Below are 20313 nucleotides of genomic sequence, written 5' to 3'. Positions count from 1 at the left end.
ATTTAGTGATGGCCGATTTCAAAACACTGCTTCAGGAAGCTTCGGAGCACAAATGATTCAGCTTTATAATATTAATATTGAACCACTGTACTCACATGAACCGATTTAAATATGTTTTTAGTACCTTTATGGATCTTGAGAGAGGAAGTGTCCATTTCTCCCTATTAAGGCCTCACGGAGCCATAGGATTTCAACTAAAATATCTTAATTTGTGTTCTGAAGATTAACAAAAGTCTTACGGGTGTGGAACGGCATGAGGGTGAGTAATAAATGACAAAATTTTCATTTTTGGGTGAACTAACCCTTTAACTCCGTTCCTCACTCAAAGCATGATGAAGTCTTGGAATATACTGCACAAGTCACATGAGCTACTTCTCTGCTACTTTTATTTTATTTCATTTGTTTTTCACAGAAAAAAAGAAAGTCATGTGTTTGGAAGGACATGAGGGCAATTAAATGATTTTCATTTTTGGGTGAACTTATCCTTTAAGAATTAAAAATACACTTCTGCCAAATGTTATCATAAGAGCACCACTAAGAGGTGAGATTTCTTCTTTCTAGCCTGACTGGCTCTCATTCACCTGTCAGCAAGTACCAGCCACTCTAAACCCAACACATGAGCCCACACTGAGGGAGTGCCATGTCATTGCTCAATTTCCACATTCCCCACTTCATCAAGCCTGAAAACATGTCTCGCATCCAATTATAACTCGGTCTTTATCCCTATTGCTGAACCTCCCTAAGCCTGGAGCAGTCAATATGCATAGATACAGTAGCTCAGCGATACATTTCATTTTTAGAAATCAAAACTGGCCTTTAGAACCTGAGAACCTCTTTTGGGTGAACCTCATGAAACCTGTCAAGAACATGTCCAGGCCATCTTTCATTCCAAAATAACAAGAATAGAATTTTAAATGATAGATAATTTAGTGTAATTAATAAATATGTAGTACATAATATTATTATATTTTCAAAAATTCCTCCGAAATTAACACTTTTGTTCAGCAAGTACATACCGGTGCACATTATGTAAATGAAAACTTGTGCTTAATTGCTATAAAAATAATGTCACAATGCTAAAATTATTAAAAGTGCCATCGAACGTTTTTTTTACAAGATGTAATATAAGTCTAAGGTGTCCCTTGAATGTGTCTGTGAAGTTGCAGCTCAAAATACCCCATAGATTTTTTTTAATACATTTTTTTAACTGCCTATTTTGAGGCATAATTAGAAATGCGACGATTCATGCTGCGGCCCCTTTAAATCGCGCGGTCTCCGCCCCCTCCCGAGTTCTCGACTCTATCGTTGCATAAAAAAAGTTCATACAGCTAATATAACCCTCAAAATGGATCTTTACAAAGTGTTCGTCACACAACATGTCTAATTGCGTAAGTATGGTATTTATTTGGATGTTTACATTTGATTCTGAATGAGTTTGAGGCTATGCTCCGTGGATAACGGCTAATGCTACACTGTTGGAGAGATTTATAATGAATGAAGTTGTGTTTATGAATTATACAGACTGCAAGTGTTTAAAAATGAAAATAGCGACGGCTCTTGTCTCCGTGAATACAGTAAGAAACGATGGTAACTTTAACCACATTTAACAGTACATTAGCAACATGCTAACGAAACATTTAGAAAGACAATTTACAAATATCACTAAAAATATCATGATATCATGGATCATGTCAGTTATTATTGCTCCATCTGTCATTTTTCGCTGTTGTCCTTGCTTGCTTACCTAGTCTGATGATTCAGCTGTGCACATCCAGACGTTAATACTGGCTGCCCTTGTGTAATGCATTGAACATGAGCTGGCATATGCAAATATTGGGGGCGTACATATTAATGATCCCGACTGTTACGTAACAGTCAGTGTTATGTTGAGATTCACCTGTTCTTCAGAGATCTTTTAAACAAATGAGATTTATATAAGAAGGAGGAAACAATGGAGTTTGAGACTCACTGTATGTCATTTCCATGTACTGAACTCTTGTTATTCAACTATGCCACAGTAAATTCAATTTTCAATTCGATGGCACCTTTAATGTTTATTTATGCACAGATTTCAGTAATTGATTATATATTTTTTTCTGTTGAGGTGAAATGAGATTTGGACATGTTTCCATTAGCTGGGTAGGTCAGAATCCCACCTGGTTGCTCTTCTCAGCCTGGTTGTTGCGGTTGGAATCGGGGAAGTGGATGTGACAGCCCGTGTCCTCCATCACCTTCTTGATATTGTTTCCTCCTTTGCCGATGACATGTGAATGCTCTGTGTGCGAGACGTCCATCTTTAGAGTCACTCGGTTGCTCTGAGGAAACAACAAAGTCAGACTGGATTAACTGCGGTACCACAGCAGCACTCGATTTAAAGGTGAAATGCGTCATTTCATTTATACTTTAGCATTCCCATTTATCACAGTTTCCACAAAATATTAAGCAGCACAACTTCTTTCAACATTAATAATAATAAGAAATGTTTTTTAAACACCAAATCATCATATTAGAATGATTTCTAAAGGATCATGTGAACAAAATTACTTCAGAAAAACAGATTCCGACCCTCTGACTTGCTTCATTCAGTTGTGACAGACTGAATTATATCTATGAGCTACATCCACATCAGATTTCCATTACATCAAGATATTTCATGTCATCAATTTAAGAGAATTACCTCACAAATCTACAGTGATGTTACAACAAACTCTTCATTTGGTGCTGGTGGATGTTCTACATTACGTTTGGCACTAATTACCAAAAGAATGGATGTAGTCTTGAATCAGTTGTGCAAATTCTATAACAATCCCTAATGTTTTGGTACAACTCAGTCAGCTGCCCCTGATGGCCAATAGCCTTAAAGTCAGCATCAAATGGAAGTTGCTATAGTTTTTTCTTCCCTATTGTGAAGTATAGTCATGAGAAATGGCTCCTTGAACAAGACAAAATGTAGGGCGGAGCTTGATTTTGCCCAATGGGAATTGATTAGATTGCTGGCTCGTTGTGGTTTGCTATTGGTCGATCTCATGTGAGTGACAAGTTGTCCTTAGAGAAGAGAAGTTGCTGCAAGTTATTTTAAATTTGAATTAAAAAAAAAATGATATGCATGGAAAAATTATTTATAAATACTGCAATATTCCATAAAAAAATCAAGAATGTACAGTTTTGATTTCAGGATGACTTTAAAGCCAACCAATGATATCAGGCGATGAGTATTGGCATTTGTCGTCTTTTCGCCCAATATGATTTAAGCCATGATTAATTCTACAGCTATATGAAGAGCTCTTGATATCAAGCTCCACCTAGTTCCTCACAGAATCTTCAAGGTCCATCACTTCAAATGTCACAGATTTCCTAAAACCCAACGCATTGCAGCAACTAAGTATGAAAGGTATGATGAATAAGGCATTTTTGTGTTGCACCATGTTGTTGTATCAAATAAGAGTCACCCAATCTGAACTGACACACTCACCTTTGTGTCCAGGACAGACATGATCTTCTCCTTGGCTTCCTTCACATTGTCCCTCTTACCACTAACTTTGATGTGTGGATCTGAAAGACAAAAATACATAGTGTAATCCATGTAATAAGGTTTATTTACACAATACATAGCATTTCCATCAGTACATATTAATGAACAAACATCTAACTCTTTGTTTCAAGGTTTTAAGCAACAGGCATGAATAAATCCTCAAGTCATTCAGATTGTTGAGGAGAGGTATAATATTATTATTGTTATTTATTTTCAACTGGCCAATGGTAAAATGGGTTTCCACAAAAATATTAAGCAGCACAACTGTTTTCAACATTGGTAATAATAAGAAATGTTTCATGAGCATCAAATTAGCATATCAAAATGATGAATACTAGAGTAATGATGCTGAAAATTCAGTTTTGCCATCACAAAAATAAATTACACTTTAAAATATATTAATTATTTATATTTTAAAGTGTATTTTTGATCAAATAAATGCAGCCTTGGTGAGCGTAAGAGACATTATTAACAAAAAAAAAAACATTACCGACCCCAAACGATAATGTTCTAAAAAACACTCAAAGTACCCTAGTACATACATAGGCAAGCAGTGCTTACATTTTCAGATAATGTTAAAACCTAGGTTTTATATTTGTCATAAAGCTTCATTAATGATATGGCCATTTATTCACATAAGTCATATCTCACATGAATAATGTTGGGATCATGTGGGGCTGGCAGAAAAATGCATGCAGTGTTTCATGGATAAATAAATCCAGACAACATTTATATAATTCCGGTACTGTACTTGCTCATTCTGTCATTGACTTCCGCAGCAGAAACATCTGTCTCGCTGTGCTGCAAAACCACCAAATTCTACAGAACTAATCAGCTTCATGCCATTGTGCAGTATATCTCTGCTTGGTGTCCCAAAGGAACACTAACGGCATGAGGTCTGGTCTACTTTACAACTTATTCCAGCCAAGAGCCGCCCACTTAGACAAGAAGATACCAATGAATGGCATATAAAGAAACCCCCTGAGATTTATTTTAATAAATGAAATACACTACACGACTTCAGACTCTAGATGAGTTGACAATGAGTTGACAATAGTATGCAGATTTTGGGGAATCTAAGTTGAAAGACTTTACAGAAAATCGCGTAATCTATGATGGGCACAGACTATCAAATCATGTTTGATATTTTGAGTCAATTTTATAACACATATTATAGTGTATAACAACCCGCTACTGAAACTGAAACTGTCCTCTATTTACGAATGTTGCAATAAAATACAATACAAATACAATAACAATACAAAAGCTAATAACAAATTAGCCTCTATATTTGACTCATCAGCACAGATAAACAACTAACCACGCCACTCACCTAACTCCCATTCTAATCTGTCCATACTGACCACATCTACCAACCCAAGACTGCATCCATACGCACTTGGCTAGATTTTTCTGTTCAGATTTTAAGTCGTGTAGTGCATTTCAGCCAATGTTTCAGTCAATGACATCCACACTTTTTCCCAATTTTTTTTTTTCCGCGGGAGGCGTAACTTGTATTAGTAGGCATTTCGGTAACACTATTTTAGGGTCATTTAACTAGTTGCTTATTAGCATGCATGTTACTAGAATATTGACTATTTATTAGTACTTGTTAAGCACATATTGATGCATTATTCTGCATTCTCAATCCTACCCAATACCTAAACTTAACACCTACCTTACTAACTATTACAAGCAGTAAATTAGGAGGTTATTAAGGGAAAAGTCGTAGTTAATAGTTTATATGTGTTCCCTTATACTAAAGTGTTACTGGCGTTTCTCGTAGGGGCATGGTTTGTAGTACTGCAGGATGCAGACAGACTCTTCTTGGAATTTGGATGAATAAATCAAAAGTAGGACTGTACAATTAATCAAATTGCAATATGGACTAGTCTGTGTGAATGAGCAGCACGGTTTCATCTATGCACATACTCAAGCATGCATGGACACTCTGAGAGTCACTTCACAAGCACTTCACCATTTCATTTGATTCAAACTCAAAGGTTTTCACAGTTCTGTTTGACTTGAAGATATTATTTTAGAAATATATTACTAGTGTACCACAGAATGTATGTTTCATAGTAATAAAAATACAATTAAAACTTTATTTTTGAAGGAATCACACAATATCACACAATTTTGTCCATGTTGTAATTTAAACAGTAAACCATTGTTTGCCAAAAAATAAAAGGAATTGTTACATTGTCATTTCATTACGTATTAAAAGATTAATTAAACTGTTAAAGTCTTATACATTCCTTCGATTACAACAGTTTTTGATAATAATTTTGTATTAAATCATAAAACACAGAATCCAGCTAAATTAAAACAAACAACATAGAACTTCCGAAAAAGAAAAAACGGAATTTGGAATCAAACAAAATGGATTTCATAGAGCCCTATACATGTTTTAGTAACAAGGCAGTTTAAGAATCTGAAGCAACCCACAAGACACACCAAGCCATATAATTCACTCTCCGCAAAGGAGGAAGACAAGCACAAGGATCCGGGTCTAACGCTACACGCCTGGCTTTCCGTGCTATAGCTGCTTTTCCGGAGCTTAAAGGAAACTCGTGATGAACGCTTTCAATGCCAGAGGGAATGAGTGAAAAAGCCATGCTAAATCACTGTCCCACGCAGAAGCAAATTTCTCCACCACAAAATCCTGCAAAACATCCATTCGGCCAACTGGACGGACATTGTGGGAGGAAATCTCTCCCGCCTGGCTCCAGTGACATTCCATGCATCAGAAAATGTACAGAGCGTTTCGAGTTAGCCACTACAGTAAGACTTGCCTTAGTTAAAATTGCATGTAATGTGACCATTTTCTGTGGTCAAGCTCAAGTGCTCAGTAGAGGTTTTACAGTTTATACTGTGGTGTTAGGGTGAAAACAAGAATATAATCGCATACAAAGGGGCTTGTCTCATGCAAACATGCCAGTTCAATGTGGTTTAACAAATGTAGGATTACACCGATGATTAGGATCTCTCAGCTTCCACATTGGCAATTATTGTCCACCTCACCAGTTTTGAGTGGCATCCCCTTAAGAGTTAGATTTACAAGAGTGGTGAAAACTGTAATGTAATATGTTCAGTGCATACAAAGTAAAGCAATGTTGGCTACCAGAATGCTCCAAACTTTCAAATTTGTGCATGCAAAGCAAAAATGGCCTATTAAATTGCTTCGAAACCATAAATCATCATGCTGCTGGTGGATTTATTGTTTAAATCTGAGGGAGGGTGCCATTAGGGAACGCAATGACAACATGTTTGGGATTCCAGAGATGGATTTTAACCTACATGTTACCATGATAGAATAAATGTACATTTAATGCATCTGGTAGATCCAAAGCAAATTATAATGCATTCAAGGTATACGTTTGAATCAGTTTGTGTGTTCCCTGGGAATCAAACCCCAAGACTTTGGTATTGCTATCATAATGCAGTTTAAGACCCCTTTAAGACACAAAGTTCAGCAGAGCTACAATCAGGGCCATCCTTATGTTGTGCGACGGCCCTGTGCTCCCCCACCCCCCAACTACCCAGAAGACAATTGCGAACGGACAGAGGGGGAACAACCACAAATCTCACTTGTTACACTCTGAAAAATAAAGGTTCCAAAAGGGAGTTTTGGTTGTGAAGCCATAGAAGATCAAAGAAGCTTCTATTTTTTCTTAGTGTAAATACTTATTTATTAATACAAAGTACCTTTTTTTCCAATATAAAAGAACCTTTTGTGCAATGGAAAGGTTCCATGGATGTTGAAGTTTCTTCATGGGACCATCAATGTCAATAAAAAAATAAAAAAGTAAATGAAAGTAAATAGTAACCATTGCAAACAGCAAACAGATCAAAATGGTATATATATATATATATATATATATATATATATATATATATATATATATATATATATATATATATATATATATATATATATATATATATATACACACACACACAGTACAGTCCAAAAGTTTGGAACCACTAAGATTTTTAATGTTTTTAAAAGAAGTTTCTTCTGCTCACCAAGGCTACATTTATTTAATTAAAAATACAGTAAAAACAGTAATATTGTGAAATATTATTACAATTTAAAATAACTGTTTTCCATTTGAATATATTTCACAAAGTAATTTATTCCTGTGATGGCAAAGCTGAATTTTCAGCATCATTACTCCAGTCTTCAGTGTCACATGATCCTTCAGAAATCATTCTAATATGCTGATCTGCTGCTCAAGGAACATTTAATGTGTACAATTGTACAAAATATTTGTGTACAATATTTTTTTTCAGGATTATTCGATGAATAGAAAGTTCAAAAGAACAGTGTTTATCTGAAATCTAATCTTTTGTAACATTATAAATGTCTTTACTGCCACTTTTGATTGATTTAATGCATCCTTGCTGAATAAAAGTATTCATTTCTTTAATTTCTTTTCAAAAAAATAAAAATAAAAATTCTTACTGACCCCAAACTTTTGAACGGTAGTGTATAATGCTACAGAAGCTTTGTATTTCAGATAAATGCTGTTCTTTTAAACTTTCTATTCATCAAGGAATCCTGAAAAAAAAAAAAGTACACAACTGTTTTCAACATTGAAAATAATCATAAATGTTTATTGAGCAGCAGATCAGCATATTAGAATGATTTCTGAAGGATCATGTGACACTGAAGACTGGAGTAATGATGCTGAAAATTCAGCTTTGCATCAATAAATTACTTTGTCAAATATATTTAAATAGTACACAGTTATTTTAAATTGTAATAATATTTCACAATGTTACTGTTTTTTACTGTATTTTTAATTAAATAAATGTAGCCTTGGTGAGCAGAAGAAACTTCTTTTAAAAACATTAAAAATCTTAGTGGTTCCAAACTTTTGGACTGTACTGTATATATGTTATATTATGTATTATACATTATACTTTACAAAACACATTAACAAAATAAATATGAGATCTATGATAAATGTTTAATATTTTGACTTTCACAAACTGTTAATATATTCTCTATACAGTAATTATACAACACTCTAAAAAATGCTGGGTTGTTTCAACCCAAATTTGGGTCAAATATGGACAAACCCAACCGTTGGGTTAAAAAATGCATTTAAAAATTTAACCCAATGGTTGGCTTTGTCCATTTTTGACCCAAACCTGGGTTGAAACAACCCAGCATTTTTTAGAGTGAACTTTTTAAAATTATATTTTATGTTTGTGATTTTGGAAATGGATCTTTATCCCTAAGGCATTAGGCATTTAATAGGTATTTTTGGCTCATTTTGAGCACAAAGTACACTCACAAAAATTAAGATTTACAAATTTCAATTGTATAGTGAAATTACACCAAACTGAACCAAATAAACCTTACATATTATTCATATTACAGCTTAATAAAACATTTTGTATAAATATTAATGGAAAAAGGGAATGGACAATTTAGTTTATGTGATTTGTATTCACAAATTTAAAAATATTTACATTTTTTTTTATTTATTTATGATAAATGAATCACATCACATAAACAGAAATGGACCATTCCATTATTCCATTAAGATTTATACAAAATGTTTTATTAAGCTCTAGTTTTTTTTTTTTTTTTTAAATTCTTAATTCATACTATGAAAAATATGTAAGGATTATTCTTACATATTTCTATACAATTATCTGATTAAATTTTACTATACAATTGAAATTCGTAAATCTTTTTTTTTAGTGTATGTGCTTAATGGAATTGTGATGTTGATTTATTATTATTATTCATATTATTCATATGGTGCTTAATGCCTGGCTACTTTTAAAGTGTTAAACATGGATTAGCGTCATCTACCTACTCTTATGTGTCTATATGTACAGTGTGTATGAATATTGTGTCTAATTTTTATCTAAATTTGTCTGTTGTATCAGGTTTTGTCGAAATGCTGGCTATTGATTCCATTACAAATTTCTCTATCAGGGATTGTCCTGTATATTTCATTTCATCAATAGAGAAAGACTTGCCACCATAATTGTGTAGTTACAGTATCCACCAGCAGAGGCTAACTAGCAAAACCCCTTGTGAAAAATGTTTTTTTTTTTTTTCCACATGGTTTACTCATGCTCACACCTTTTTGACTACAGCGTTTAAATATAGCTCCATCTAAGGCTGCTAACACACACCTCCATCCACAGCTGGCTTCGATAAGCGGCACACTACACTGATTGTGGCGAACACATCTGTTGAAACTCATTCCTCTGAGAATCTAAATCAGTCATTTCAAGCAGCGGGGGAATGTGAAAAAGCAGAGACATCAAACAACCAACAAGCTGAATATACCAAATCAGTTCATTACTTATGATTCATCATTCTGTATCATGTGGAAGGAATCTGTTTGCCTGCTACTGGCTATAGAAATCATGATAGAAAGCATGTTGTATTGTGATCCTTTGGTTTGAATTTAGGTGGGAAGTAGTGTTTGAGAGAGCAACGTCTTTTCAGAGACTTATTTATCCACACAGGGGGTGGCGTGAGCTAAATGGAGCATGCTGTTTTGGAGGCCGCAGCGTTTTATGGGCTGCTTGGAAATGTCCAGAGTGGATTGTGTCATGTGGACATGAGGAACCCACAAACTGTTGCACTGCTGCCACTGTGAGTGAAAACAGCAAGGGTTTATTTTGTTCTCATATTTTATTGTTCTTAACTTGAAATATTTGAGTACACTAATTTATACATTTAACTTAAAATGATCATGTAACCTCAATGTACACATTTTATTAGTGTAAACTATAGCTACAGTATAACAAGCTAATTCAGAAAACGCTAACTTGCTAATTTGCTAACACATTAATAAAAGCACGCTATAGCACTAGCTGAATGAGTACAGCAATATAAAACATTTAACATACTTGCTCTCAAACCAAGCCACATGCACTACTTCTCACCATGATGGTAACTCTCCAAAAACCCACATTAACAGAAACTCTTCTAAATTAGCATAGCAAAACATTAATCACTACTAAATCTCCCACTTAACATTAATCTTGCACAAAAAACATTGTATAACACTTAGTTTTAGCATTTACTCTCCCTTTCGAGTGCCATAGGCATCCCAGCCCAGTTTCAGTTAAACTTAAGTTTGTCTAAATTAAAATAATTAAGTTCATAAAACTCAAAACAATTAAACAGTTCAGTTTACTTAAAATATATCAGTTCTGTGATCAGCTCTTGAAAGAAAAAGAAAATGCTAAATACTAAGTTGATTTGACTGAACAAATTTGTTTAATTTAAGTTTGTCCAACTCAAACCAATTAATTATTTTAAGCGTTAGGGTTTACAGTGTTTACTTAGTTTTAAGTATGTGATAATTTACAAATGATGTAATAAATGACATAATAAATGTACATTTATGCGTTTGGCAGATACTTAATCCAAAATGACTTATATTGCATTAAATTATACATTTTCATCAATTCAGGCATTTCCTGGGAGTCAAACCCATGACGTTGCTGAACAGTAGAGCTCAAATGCTCTTTGCTCTACTATTTGAGCTACAAGAACGTACTGAAGTAAATGTAATTTAATATGGATTATTACTTGGTTAATTTTTTTTCCTGAATTTTCAGCAAAAATAACAATATTGTGCTTTTTATATGTAATATAGAATTACCCATTCCGTGATATATTTCAGGTTTGGTGTCCACTGAACAGAGCTCAATGCTCTGTCACTAATTGACTTTAGTATTACTGCACCACTAGGTGGCACCCTCAAGACTTTATGTGTTGCTTTAAACTTTAAGGTGGTCTAAGGAGGGAAGTATCCTTACAGAGATGTTCACCAATTATTCCAAGAGAAATAATGTCCTTGCGTCCTTGTTTTAAAGGTTCATCAAAATATAGGTGCTATAAATCTCCTTCATTTCTCAGCTTTAAAATACGCATTCTCATGCGCTCCATAAGTCACATGATTAAGCACATCTGGAGTCACGGCATCTTACACAACAAACAGCGCAAAAATATGCGACTCTACTGCTGTGTGTGACCGAACAGATGTTCGGGAGCTATAACAAAAACAAAATGCACTCACGCACTTTGGCTGAATTCACAGCAATGTTCACATAAAAAAAGAAATAATGAAAGAAATTAATTACGGAGGCTAACAATTAATTCCAATTTAAATGCCTCTTAGGCTCTTTAAATGGCTCTTTGGTCACACAGGCGTATTTGTATTGAGGAAAAGCAGGAAGCTGCTCTGTTTTTCTACTACATACTTTGGATTGCTGCACCACCATGAACAGTCAGATGTAGCGGCAGAAATGGAGACGTGATAACATCTTCTCGTGTGAGGGCTGCAACCAAAGAAGGCTTGATGATTATATTGAGACCTTAATGGAGAGGCGCAAGCTTTCCTGAGGCCCTCCGAACAACGATGAGCCCTCCCGAGTGGCTCTGGATGTTTATTGCTGTTCTGTTCCCATAAAAGTCACAGAGAACACACGTGTGCTGTATACGCCTCGCCTCATTATGCTGCACTGAACAAAGTGCATCATTAGGAGCTCAAACAGACATAGGCAAAGGCAAAGGCAAAGGCAACTGCATCGTTTTTTTTTTTTTTTATTGGTGGGAAATACATTATCGCTACTTAGGGCACTAAAGGAATAAATCATGATTTTGGAAGGATTGAACAATGTTGACTTTCTGCAATATTTTCTTCACCGAAAGAGGGAAAAAAAATCCAATCCTAAATAGAATTTACATTTTGCAGACGCTTTTATCCAAAGCGACTTACAAGTGAGGAATACAAGCGATTCATTGCGAAGAGGCAAATAGACACAAGAAGTGCTCACAATACAAGCTTCAGACATTGCTTAGAGTATCATAAGCTAGAATAGAGAGAGATTAAAGGAAGTAAAAGCATAACATTTTTTATTTTATGATGAGGTTAAGTGCTCATGAAAGAGACAAGTTGTCTTTTGAATTTTACCAGGGATTCTGCATTCCGGATGAAATTTATAAACATTTAATTTTGATTTAATTTCATATAATTTTCCCACTTAAGCCCAAAGTATAGACCTTATGCAGTGCCACCCATTTTCAATGCTGCACTCGTTGTGTTCTGTATTTCCACAGCATGAAGGTAAGATCTTATGAATGAACCACTTGCTTTAAAGTCTTCCCGGTCTACTGACATTTGTTATGACATTCGCTTCAATGCTCATGATAACTTTCGTTAACTCTACAATAAGTTCACCAGCAATGCCATAGAAAAATACAAAGCTACTGCAAAAACAGAAGTTCAAACACAAAATTCGAAATATGGCTGCACGCTTGTTTCTCTGGTGCATAAAGGCCTGGATACACTTCATTTTACACGTTCTGCTCTATCTCACGCACACTTAAAGTCAAAAGTATACTTCCGCTGTCCACGTTCCAAGATGGTGCGGGCACAGTCTGTGTGACGTAATTATCATCATCAGGAGGGTCTGTGTGCACTATCCATGCACACTGTTGGCGTACAGCCCAATTTTTGTGTCCGTGTGAATGGTGTGCATACAACATATAGACTATAAAAAAGACGGACAGCACAACTCTGCTTCCTTCCACTGTGGAAAAATTAGGGCAAAATCCCAGTAATGGTAGTTCTTGATTTTTCTATCTAAGGAAAAAAATATTTAAAGTGATTTTTTTTTATTTATTTTTTTAGTTTCTCTTGCATCCCATTCGATTACATGGAGAGGGTTTAAGACCTATACTGCAGCCAGCCACCAGGGGGTGCTTGAAATGCTTTGGCTTCACTTTTCAGGATGAGATGTCAAGGGTGAAAGGGTTAGTTCAACCAAAAATTGAAAATTCTGTCATTAATTACTCACCCTTATGCTGTTCCAGCACCGTAAGACCTTCGTTCATCTTCAGAACACAAATTTAGATATTTAAAAAAAAACAGATGGCTCAGAGAGGCCTCTATTGACAGCAAGTTAATTTACACTTTCAATCGCCCAGAAAGGTATTAAAGACATATTTAAAACAGTTCAACCTTAATGTTATGAAGCGACAAGAATACCTTTTTGAATACCCCCCCCCCATTTCAAAACACTGCTTCATGAAGCTTCGTAGCTTTACGAATCTTTTGTTTCAAATCAGTGGTTCGGAGTGTGTATCAAACGGCCAAAGTCACATGAACCATTGAAATTTTGAAACACTTATGACATAACAAAGCCTTGTTTACTGAAATTACATCACTGATTTGAAACAAAAGATTCGTAAAGCTATGAAGCAGTGTCTTGAAATCGCCCATTGTTAGATATCGCTGAATAAAGTCATTATTTAGTTTTTTTGGCACACAGAAAGTATTCTAGTCACTTCATAACATTAAGGTTAAACCAATGTAGTCACATGAACTGTTTTAAATATATCTTTAGTAGCTTTCTGGGCGTTTGAAAGTATAAATTAACTTGCTGTCAATGGAGGCCTCACAAGCCATTAGATTTTATCAAAAATATATTAATTTGTGTTTTGAAGATGAACAAAGGTCTTACAGGTGTGGAACGACATGAGGTTGAGTTATTAATGACAGAATTTTCATTTTTGGGTAAACTAAAGCCCAATCCCAATTCTACCCCTTACCCCTTCCCCTTTGTTTCGCGCGTTCACGTGAAGGGGTAGGGGTGTCCCAATTCTCATTTGGTTGGAGGGGAAGGGGTAGGGGGAAGGGCCAGGTAGCCCTTCAAACGAAGATTTTTCGGGACCACACTTCAGACGAAGGGGTATGATACATTTCCAACATGGCCGACCAAACGAGCAGAGAGACCCATAAATGTAAGTATTTTTTTTTTTTTTTTTTAGTAAACAGTATTTTAGTAATAAATAATCACTTGTTTTATGTTGCCTTTAATCTTGTGTTCATGTATACGGTTATGTTCTCCGAAAAAAGATTTGTTAAAATCGCTATGAAAACAGTTCGCTAATGTTTTTTACATTATGAAAGTTCCACAACAATTTTGTTTATATTTTATTGAAACCCGCGTTGATTTGACAACATAAATTCAAATCCGGTGGCAACTAACTTGTCTTTTTGGCGCATGCCTGATTAATGTATTGTTTTGTTGTGGTTACGTCCATAAATACGTGTACGTTAAAAAAGTGCATTCAGTTTGCGTGCTTATTCATCAGTATTGTATGTTCTGTATCAACCAGGGACTCCTGAGGAAACACGCAGGTTCGTCTCCTTTGTCTTATGCGAAGAACTGAAGACAAATGCAAAAAAAAATAGCTCTCGCCCAAGCAACAGAGATCACTACAGCTATCAATGGCATCTTAAAAGGCCAATTCACACCGCACCAACAAACAATTTTTTTTAGCGCGACCCTTTTTATTAACGAGACCCATAAGCATATACAACCATGTAGCTAAACAAGCCAAAACGAATTATTAAAAACGAAACTGAAGGTAAACCTGCGTTGCTCTCATAGTGGTTAACGTTACCTCTCTCTTTTGGTGAAGTGGAGCAGCTGCTCTTGTTCAATGGCACGGATTGCACTATGCACTATTGTACCTTTTGAAAATTTATTTTAACAGTATTTTATTTTTTATAATGAACAAGCTGCGATGTCAGGTTTCCACTGCTTTGTTGTGTGTGTGTGTGAGGCGCGGGCGCGATCAAACAGCTGTCTTTGCAGGGGACTTGCCTCATCGTCATGGCAACGGTTCGTGGCCAGGTCAGATTACGTGAGTTTGTTGCCGTCTGTTGGAAAACTGTTCACACCGCACAGACATTCCACGACCTGACAAACGCCAATTAAACATGTTCAGTCGGGTGAAAACCGACTCCAACAGACGCCAACAGGGGTATCACACCGATCCAACAAACTCCAACAGACAAGTGTTGTCGTTGCGGTGTGAATTGGCCTTTAGAAGTGTGTGATAAACATCGGCGCATCTATGACGTAGGAGCTAGCGACGACTTATGATGACGTGTAACGGTCTAGTAGTGGTGTCCCATATTTTCAGCCCTACCAAGGGGCAAGGGGTAGGCGTAGGGGTAAGGGGTATAAAATAGAATTGGGATTGGGCCTAACTCTTGAAGATGTCAATTTTCCAAGTTTTTTTAATAATAATATAATATTACAAAATAATAAAATATAATATAATCCATAAAATGTAAATGAAAAAAGTCAATTACTATTCATATAATTTTATCTACATGCGATGTATATGAGCAAAATGCATATATGAGTTTTATGCTTATATCTTAGTTCAAAGTTTTAAGTTACAAAAATAAATAAATGTGATCATGCAATATTATGAAATGAAATAAATATTAACCCTTGGTATATAAATATATAAATACATTTCATTTAATTTTATCATTTGCGTAGCATGCGTGAGAGATAACAATGCATGAGCTCTAATTTCTCACTGCATTATTTTATCAGTTTATTGCAGCAACTCTAAATTAATGATACATTTATGGAACCTTTTTATAGAATTTGTTTTGCATCTACTATAAAATCCTGTTGGAGTCATAAAATTCCAGCGTCCCTCACATCTGTTGTTATGGAAATGTCTCATTTGCTCCGCAAACTGTAACAAAAGTCATTCTGGGAAGAAATTTATTTCCATGGGATCAAGAGGGCAAGTCCATTGTATCCAAAATCTGCTGACAAAAAAGCCAAAGATGTTCATTTGAAGTTAGGAACTTTAAATCCCCTCTCCGTCCACTGTGGGAGCATACTGGGCAGCACACGCCAGCAGCCTAGCAGCTCTCCATGGAGACGAGGGCCCAGTCTGATGCAACAGAGCAGTGGACAGGGTGATACTGGAAGAACGGAGCGCTCCGGACTGTTTTTACAGCTGCTGCCCCCCTTTAAGAGCAGGCCAGTGGGAGTTCTGTTCTCCTGTCCTCCTATAAATCTCTCCATACAGCAGCCTGAGATTTATTCAGCTCTCCAGGTTGGATTTGCCAAGACGGCTAGGAGTGAGGGTGAGTCAGAAATGTCAGCCAGGTTCTGGGTCTTTGAATGTGAGAAGATGGCACTGTTCGGACAGAGGGAACTTCGGCAAAGCACTGTTTAAACGTTTAAGGCATTTTTAAAGTATTAATTTAAGATGAACTGATAATTGTTTCTAAAAGGAGACGTACCAGGAAATATGCAAACATGTATCTAATCACTAATGGGCTTCTCACACTTTTTTTTACACAAACTGTTAAACCAGGGTCATTTTCTTCTTAGATTTACATAATTTTGAGGTATGTTTCTCCATGTTACACACTATTCATATTTCAACTTGTGTTAGTAATTCACACTGTTAAACTCTAGCACTGAAATTTGGCTTCAACCCAAGGTCAAAATCAACATAAAAGCTGCATGAAAATTCGTTAAGATTGTGATTTCGATTCAAACACCCCCGTAATCTTATTCTGAAATAACAATGGTTCAGCTCTATTAACAAGTACAATCACAACAGAACAATCAAATCTGTGTTGCCGCTGCCGTTGACCCAGAGAGAGAAGTTGTCATGTTTAGGTATGAAACAACTTCACAAACAGTATCACAGTATCATTAGTTCTGTGTTACAATAATTCAATTTATCACAGAAGTACTAGGATAAAAGTTTATAGTTCTGATATAAACACTGGTGTCTACGGTAGCGAATACAGTAGCTAAATCACCTTTTAAAAGTAACTTGAAGCTTCAAATAAAGATTTTATCAATCATATCGTTACACCAGTTGGTGGCGACGTAAGTCACATGATAATGACAACATGGCGAATGTAATATGTCTGTATTACATTCTTACTACACACATTCAGGGCAGTCACTAGAGTGAAGCAAGCTAGAGTGAATCCGCGGATTTCGGATTTCAACCAAGAAGGGTCTACAGCAACAACCTGCACTGGTGCCCCCGATACCCTACAAACATTCAGACTATATTGCACCTACATTTTAGCAGTTGTGAAGTAAATACTTTTTCAAAATAAGCTCCTACTCAAGAGAGTATGAGATTTCGTACACAGCCATGTATTTGTCATTGAAACATTCATTAAGACATTCATTCAAAAATGCTGATTCAGCCAGTAATGAAACAAGTGAAGTCTTTATGAGTCACTGAATCATTCATTCAACCAATCTCACAGCAATTCGTACGTATATTACGAGGTGGCTAAGCCGTACAAATTAGCCACCTCATAAAATACGTACGAATTCCCGTGAGATTGGTTGAATTAATGATTGGTACATCTTTTTGCTAAATCATACGTATTTTGCAACCTGGTCTCATGACGAAAACGTACCCGTGGGCACGTTTTTGCGAGTCGCGAAATACGTACCAGTGAATACATATCGCTGCAGTTTCGCTCTGAAATGTCCACTGAGCGGCGCCAAAAGCGTGTTCTTTCTTTTTTTTTTTTTTTTGCCGGAGCAGTTAATAGGGTGAATGCGGTACGTTTTTATGACGTTGCTTTTTAGACGAATCGCCGCGGTTCTCGATTTGACATTTGCGCTCCGTTGCGTTTTAAAATAACTACTCCAGTCTTCAGTGTCACATGATCCTTCAGAAATCATTCTAATATGCTGATCTGCTGCTCAAGAAACATTTAATGTGTACAATTGTACAAAATATTTGTGTACAGTATTTTTTTTCAGGATTATTTGATGAATAGAAAGTTCAAAAGAACAGTGTTTATCTGAAATCTAATCTTTTGTAACATTATAAATGTCTTTACTGCCACTTTTGATTGATTTAATGCATCCTTGCTGAATAAAAGTATTAATTTCTTTAATTTCTTTAAAAAAAATAAAAATAAAAATTCTTACTGACCCCAAACTTTTGAACGGTATTGTATAATGCTACAGAAGCTTTGTATTTCAGATAAATGCTGTTCTTTTGAACTTTCTATTCATCAAGGAATCCTGAAAAAAAAAAAAGTACACAACTGTTTTCAACATTAAAAATAATCATAAATGTTTATTGAGCAGCAAATCAGCATATAAGAATGATTTCTGAAGGATCATGTGACACTGAAGACTGGAGTAACGATGCTGAAAATTCAGCTTTGCATCACAGGAATAAATTACTTTGTCAAATATATTTAACACAGTTATTTTAAATTGTAATAATATTTCACAATATTACTGTTTTTACTGTATTTTTAATTAAATAAATGTAGCCTTGGTGAGCAGACGAAACTTCTTTTAAAAACATTAAAAATCTTAGTGGTTCCAAACTTCTGGACTGTACTGTACGAATTGGTCATGAGATAAAAAAAATAATTAGTAATTAAAATAATTAAATAGACTGAAGCAAATAACATTTTGTCAGAACCTCTAGTAAATTACATATTTTGTTTAGTTGTCTATTTAGAATCATGGGAGAATTGTGAATTCTATATTTTAAACAAAAAAAATTGCGATTCTTAATTTATCCAGAACAAAAAAAAAAAAAAAAAAAAAATAGTTTAATTAATTTTAATTTCTTTTCATTGGTGGTTTACTTTCTTAATACACATTTCTGGTCTTATAGTGTGTTGCAGGGTTGACGAAAAAAACCCAGAAGAGTAATTCGCCACTGGTTCCCTTAAAATTTTTAAGAGTTTTTTTATAATTTGTTTCTTATGAGTAAAATAAGGCCTGTGGTAAACATAACTTGACGATACTTGAATGTTTTGCTCTACAGTATAAATTGCACACACCTATATTGAAAACTTGAATTTTAAAGCTGTTATGTTTATTTTAACAACGTATGTTTCAAGTAAATACAAGAATGTTTGGGGTGTTTTACTTTGTAGAACAAAACGTCCAAGTATTGTCAAGTTATCACGTTTTAACTACATTTCTGTCAAATTACTCTGAGAGAACTGACATTAGAGAGCTTAATATCTGAACTAAAAGCAGTCTGTTGCCCTCTATTTACACTGATTATGTCTTTAATAAAATAAAATCACATCAACCTTTAAATCCATGCTATTTTTGTAATATGATGCATTTGCAAGTGAACCAGGATATTCAACCAGAAAGAAAATATAGGCCAAAAGATTGCATAGTGATTACATTGTGAAAATTGTTTTCTGTGAGACAAAAGAGTTTACAAAAAGCAGTGCTGAGTGATGTCAGTCCTAAAGGAGTTTTCAAGAAAGATAACAAAGAGAAGCATTTTTTTTCTTTTAGAATTACATGCACAGATGAAACATTCAAAATAAGACCACGAATGTGCATTAACAAAATAAATAAATAAAGGATAAATTTAATCCATGTTGACTTTAAAAGATCCAGCAATAAAATGTTGCTAATTTTAGATCAGGACATTCATTGAATACCGCTAAGATACAACAAGAGGACATCATTCTGATTTAATGTCAACATACACACTCAGAAAAAGAACTCTGACAGAGACAAAGTCTTTCAGAGTAAATCAAAGCTAGTGTTTTTTGTGACAGTGCTGTGTGAAGGTCTGCGGAGTATCAACCTGAGCTTTACGATGGCAAATGAGTGAAACAGACTGCGAGAGACTTCAGAGACCAAGATGAAAACTCCCTACGTCAGCTCAGACTTTGCAGAAAAGGAATGCGTCCTCAGGAGCCACATAAATACACCGCAAGCTGCATTTCCACTTTTAACACACAAAGAAAGCATCTCGGGGCCATTTCTAGTTCTTAGCATTCCAGTTAGGACCCATCTGAAGGTGATGATGACTGCATTAGCTGTGATAGCTCTTTGGCCAATAGAGGCTAGAGATAATAGCACATAGCTGTGGGTGTTGGTCCTATCCCAGATGATGCAGGCTTCCAGAGACTCTTAGGAGCCTG

At 35.3% G+C, this 20313-nt stretch overlaps 1 protein-coding gene across 3 annotated transcripts in view; it reads right to left on the bottom strand.

The window, feature by feature from the left end:
* The window catches only part of bicc1b (BicC family RNA binding protein 1b), a 121354-nt gene that overhangs the window by 40206 nt on the left and 60835 nt on the right, over positions 1 to 20313 (bottom strand). For all 3 annotated transcript variants that reach the window (XM_067370221.1, XM_067370222.1, XM_067370223.1), the window contains exons 4-5: positions 3473 to 3552; positions 2157 to 2315 (exon numbers count right to left, since the gene is read on the bottom strand). In XM_067370221.1, the coding sequence (XP_067226322.1) occupies positions 2157 to 2315; positions 3473 to 3552 (239 nt within the window). The remainder of the gene's footprint in view (positions 1 to 2156; positions 2316 to 3472; positions 3553 to 20313) is intronic.

The sequence above is a fragment of the Chanodichthys erythropterus genome, chromosome 19, assembly GCF_024489055.1.
Source record: "Chanodichthys erythropterus isolate Z2021 chromosome 19, ASM2448905v1, whole genome shotgun sequence".
NCBI lineage: Eukaryota > Metazoa > Chordata > Actinopteri > Cypriniformes > Xenocyprididae > Chanodichthys > Chanodichthys erythropterus.
Note: the sequence above shows the minus strand (reverse complement) of the source record. Positions and strands in the feature narration are given on the sequence as shown.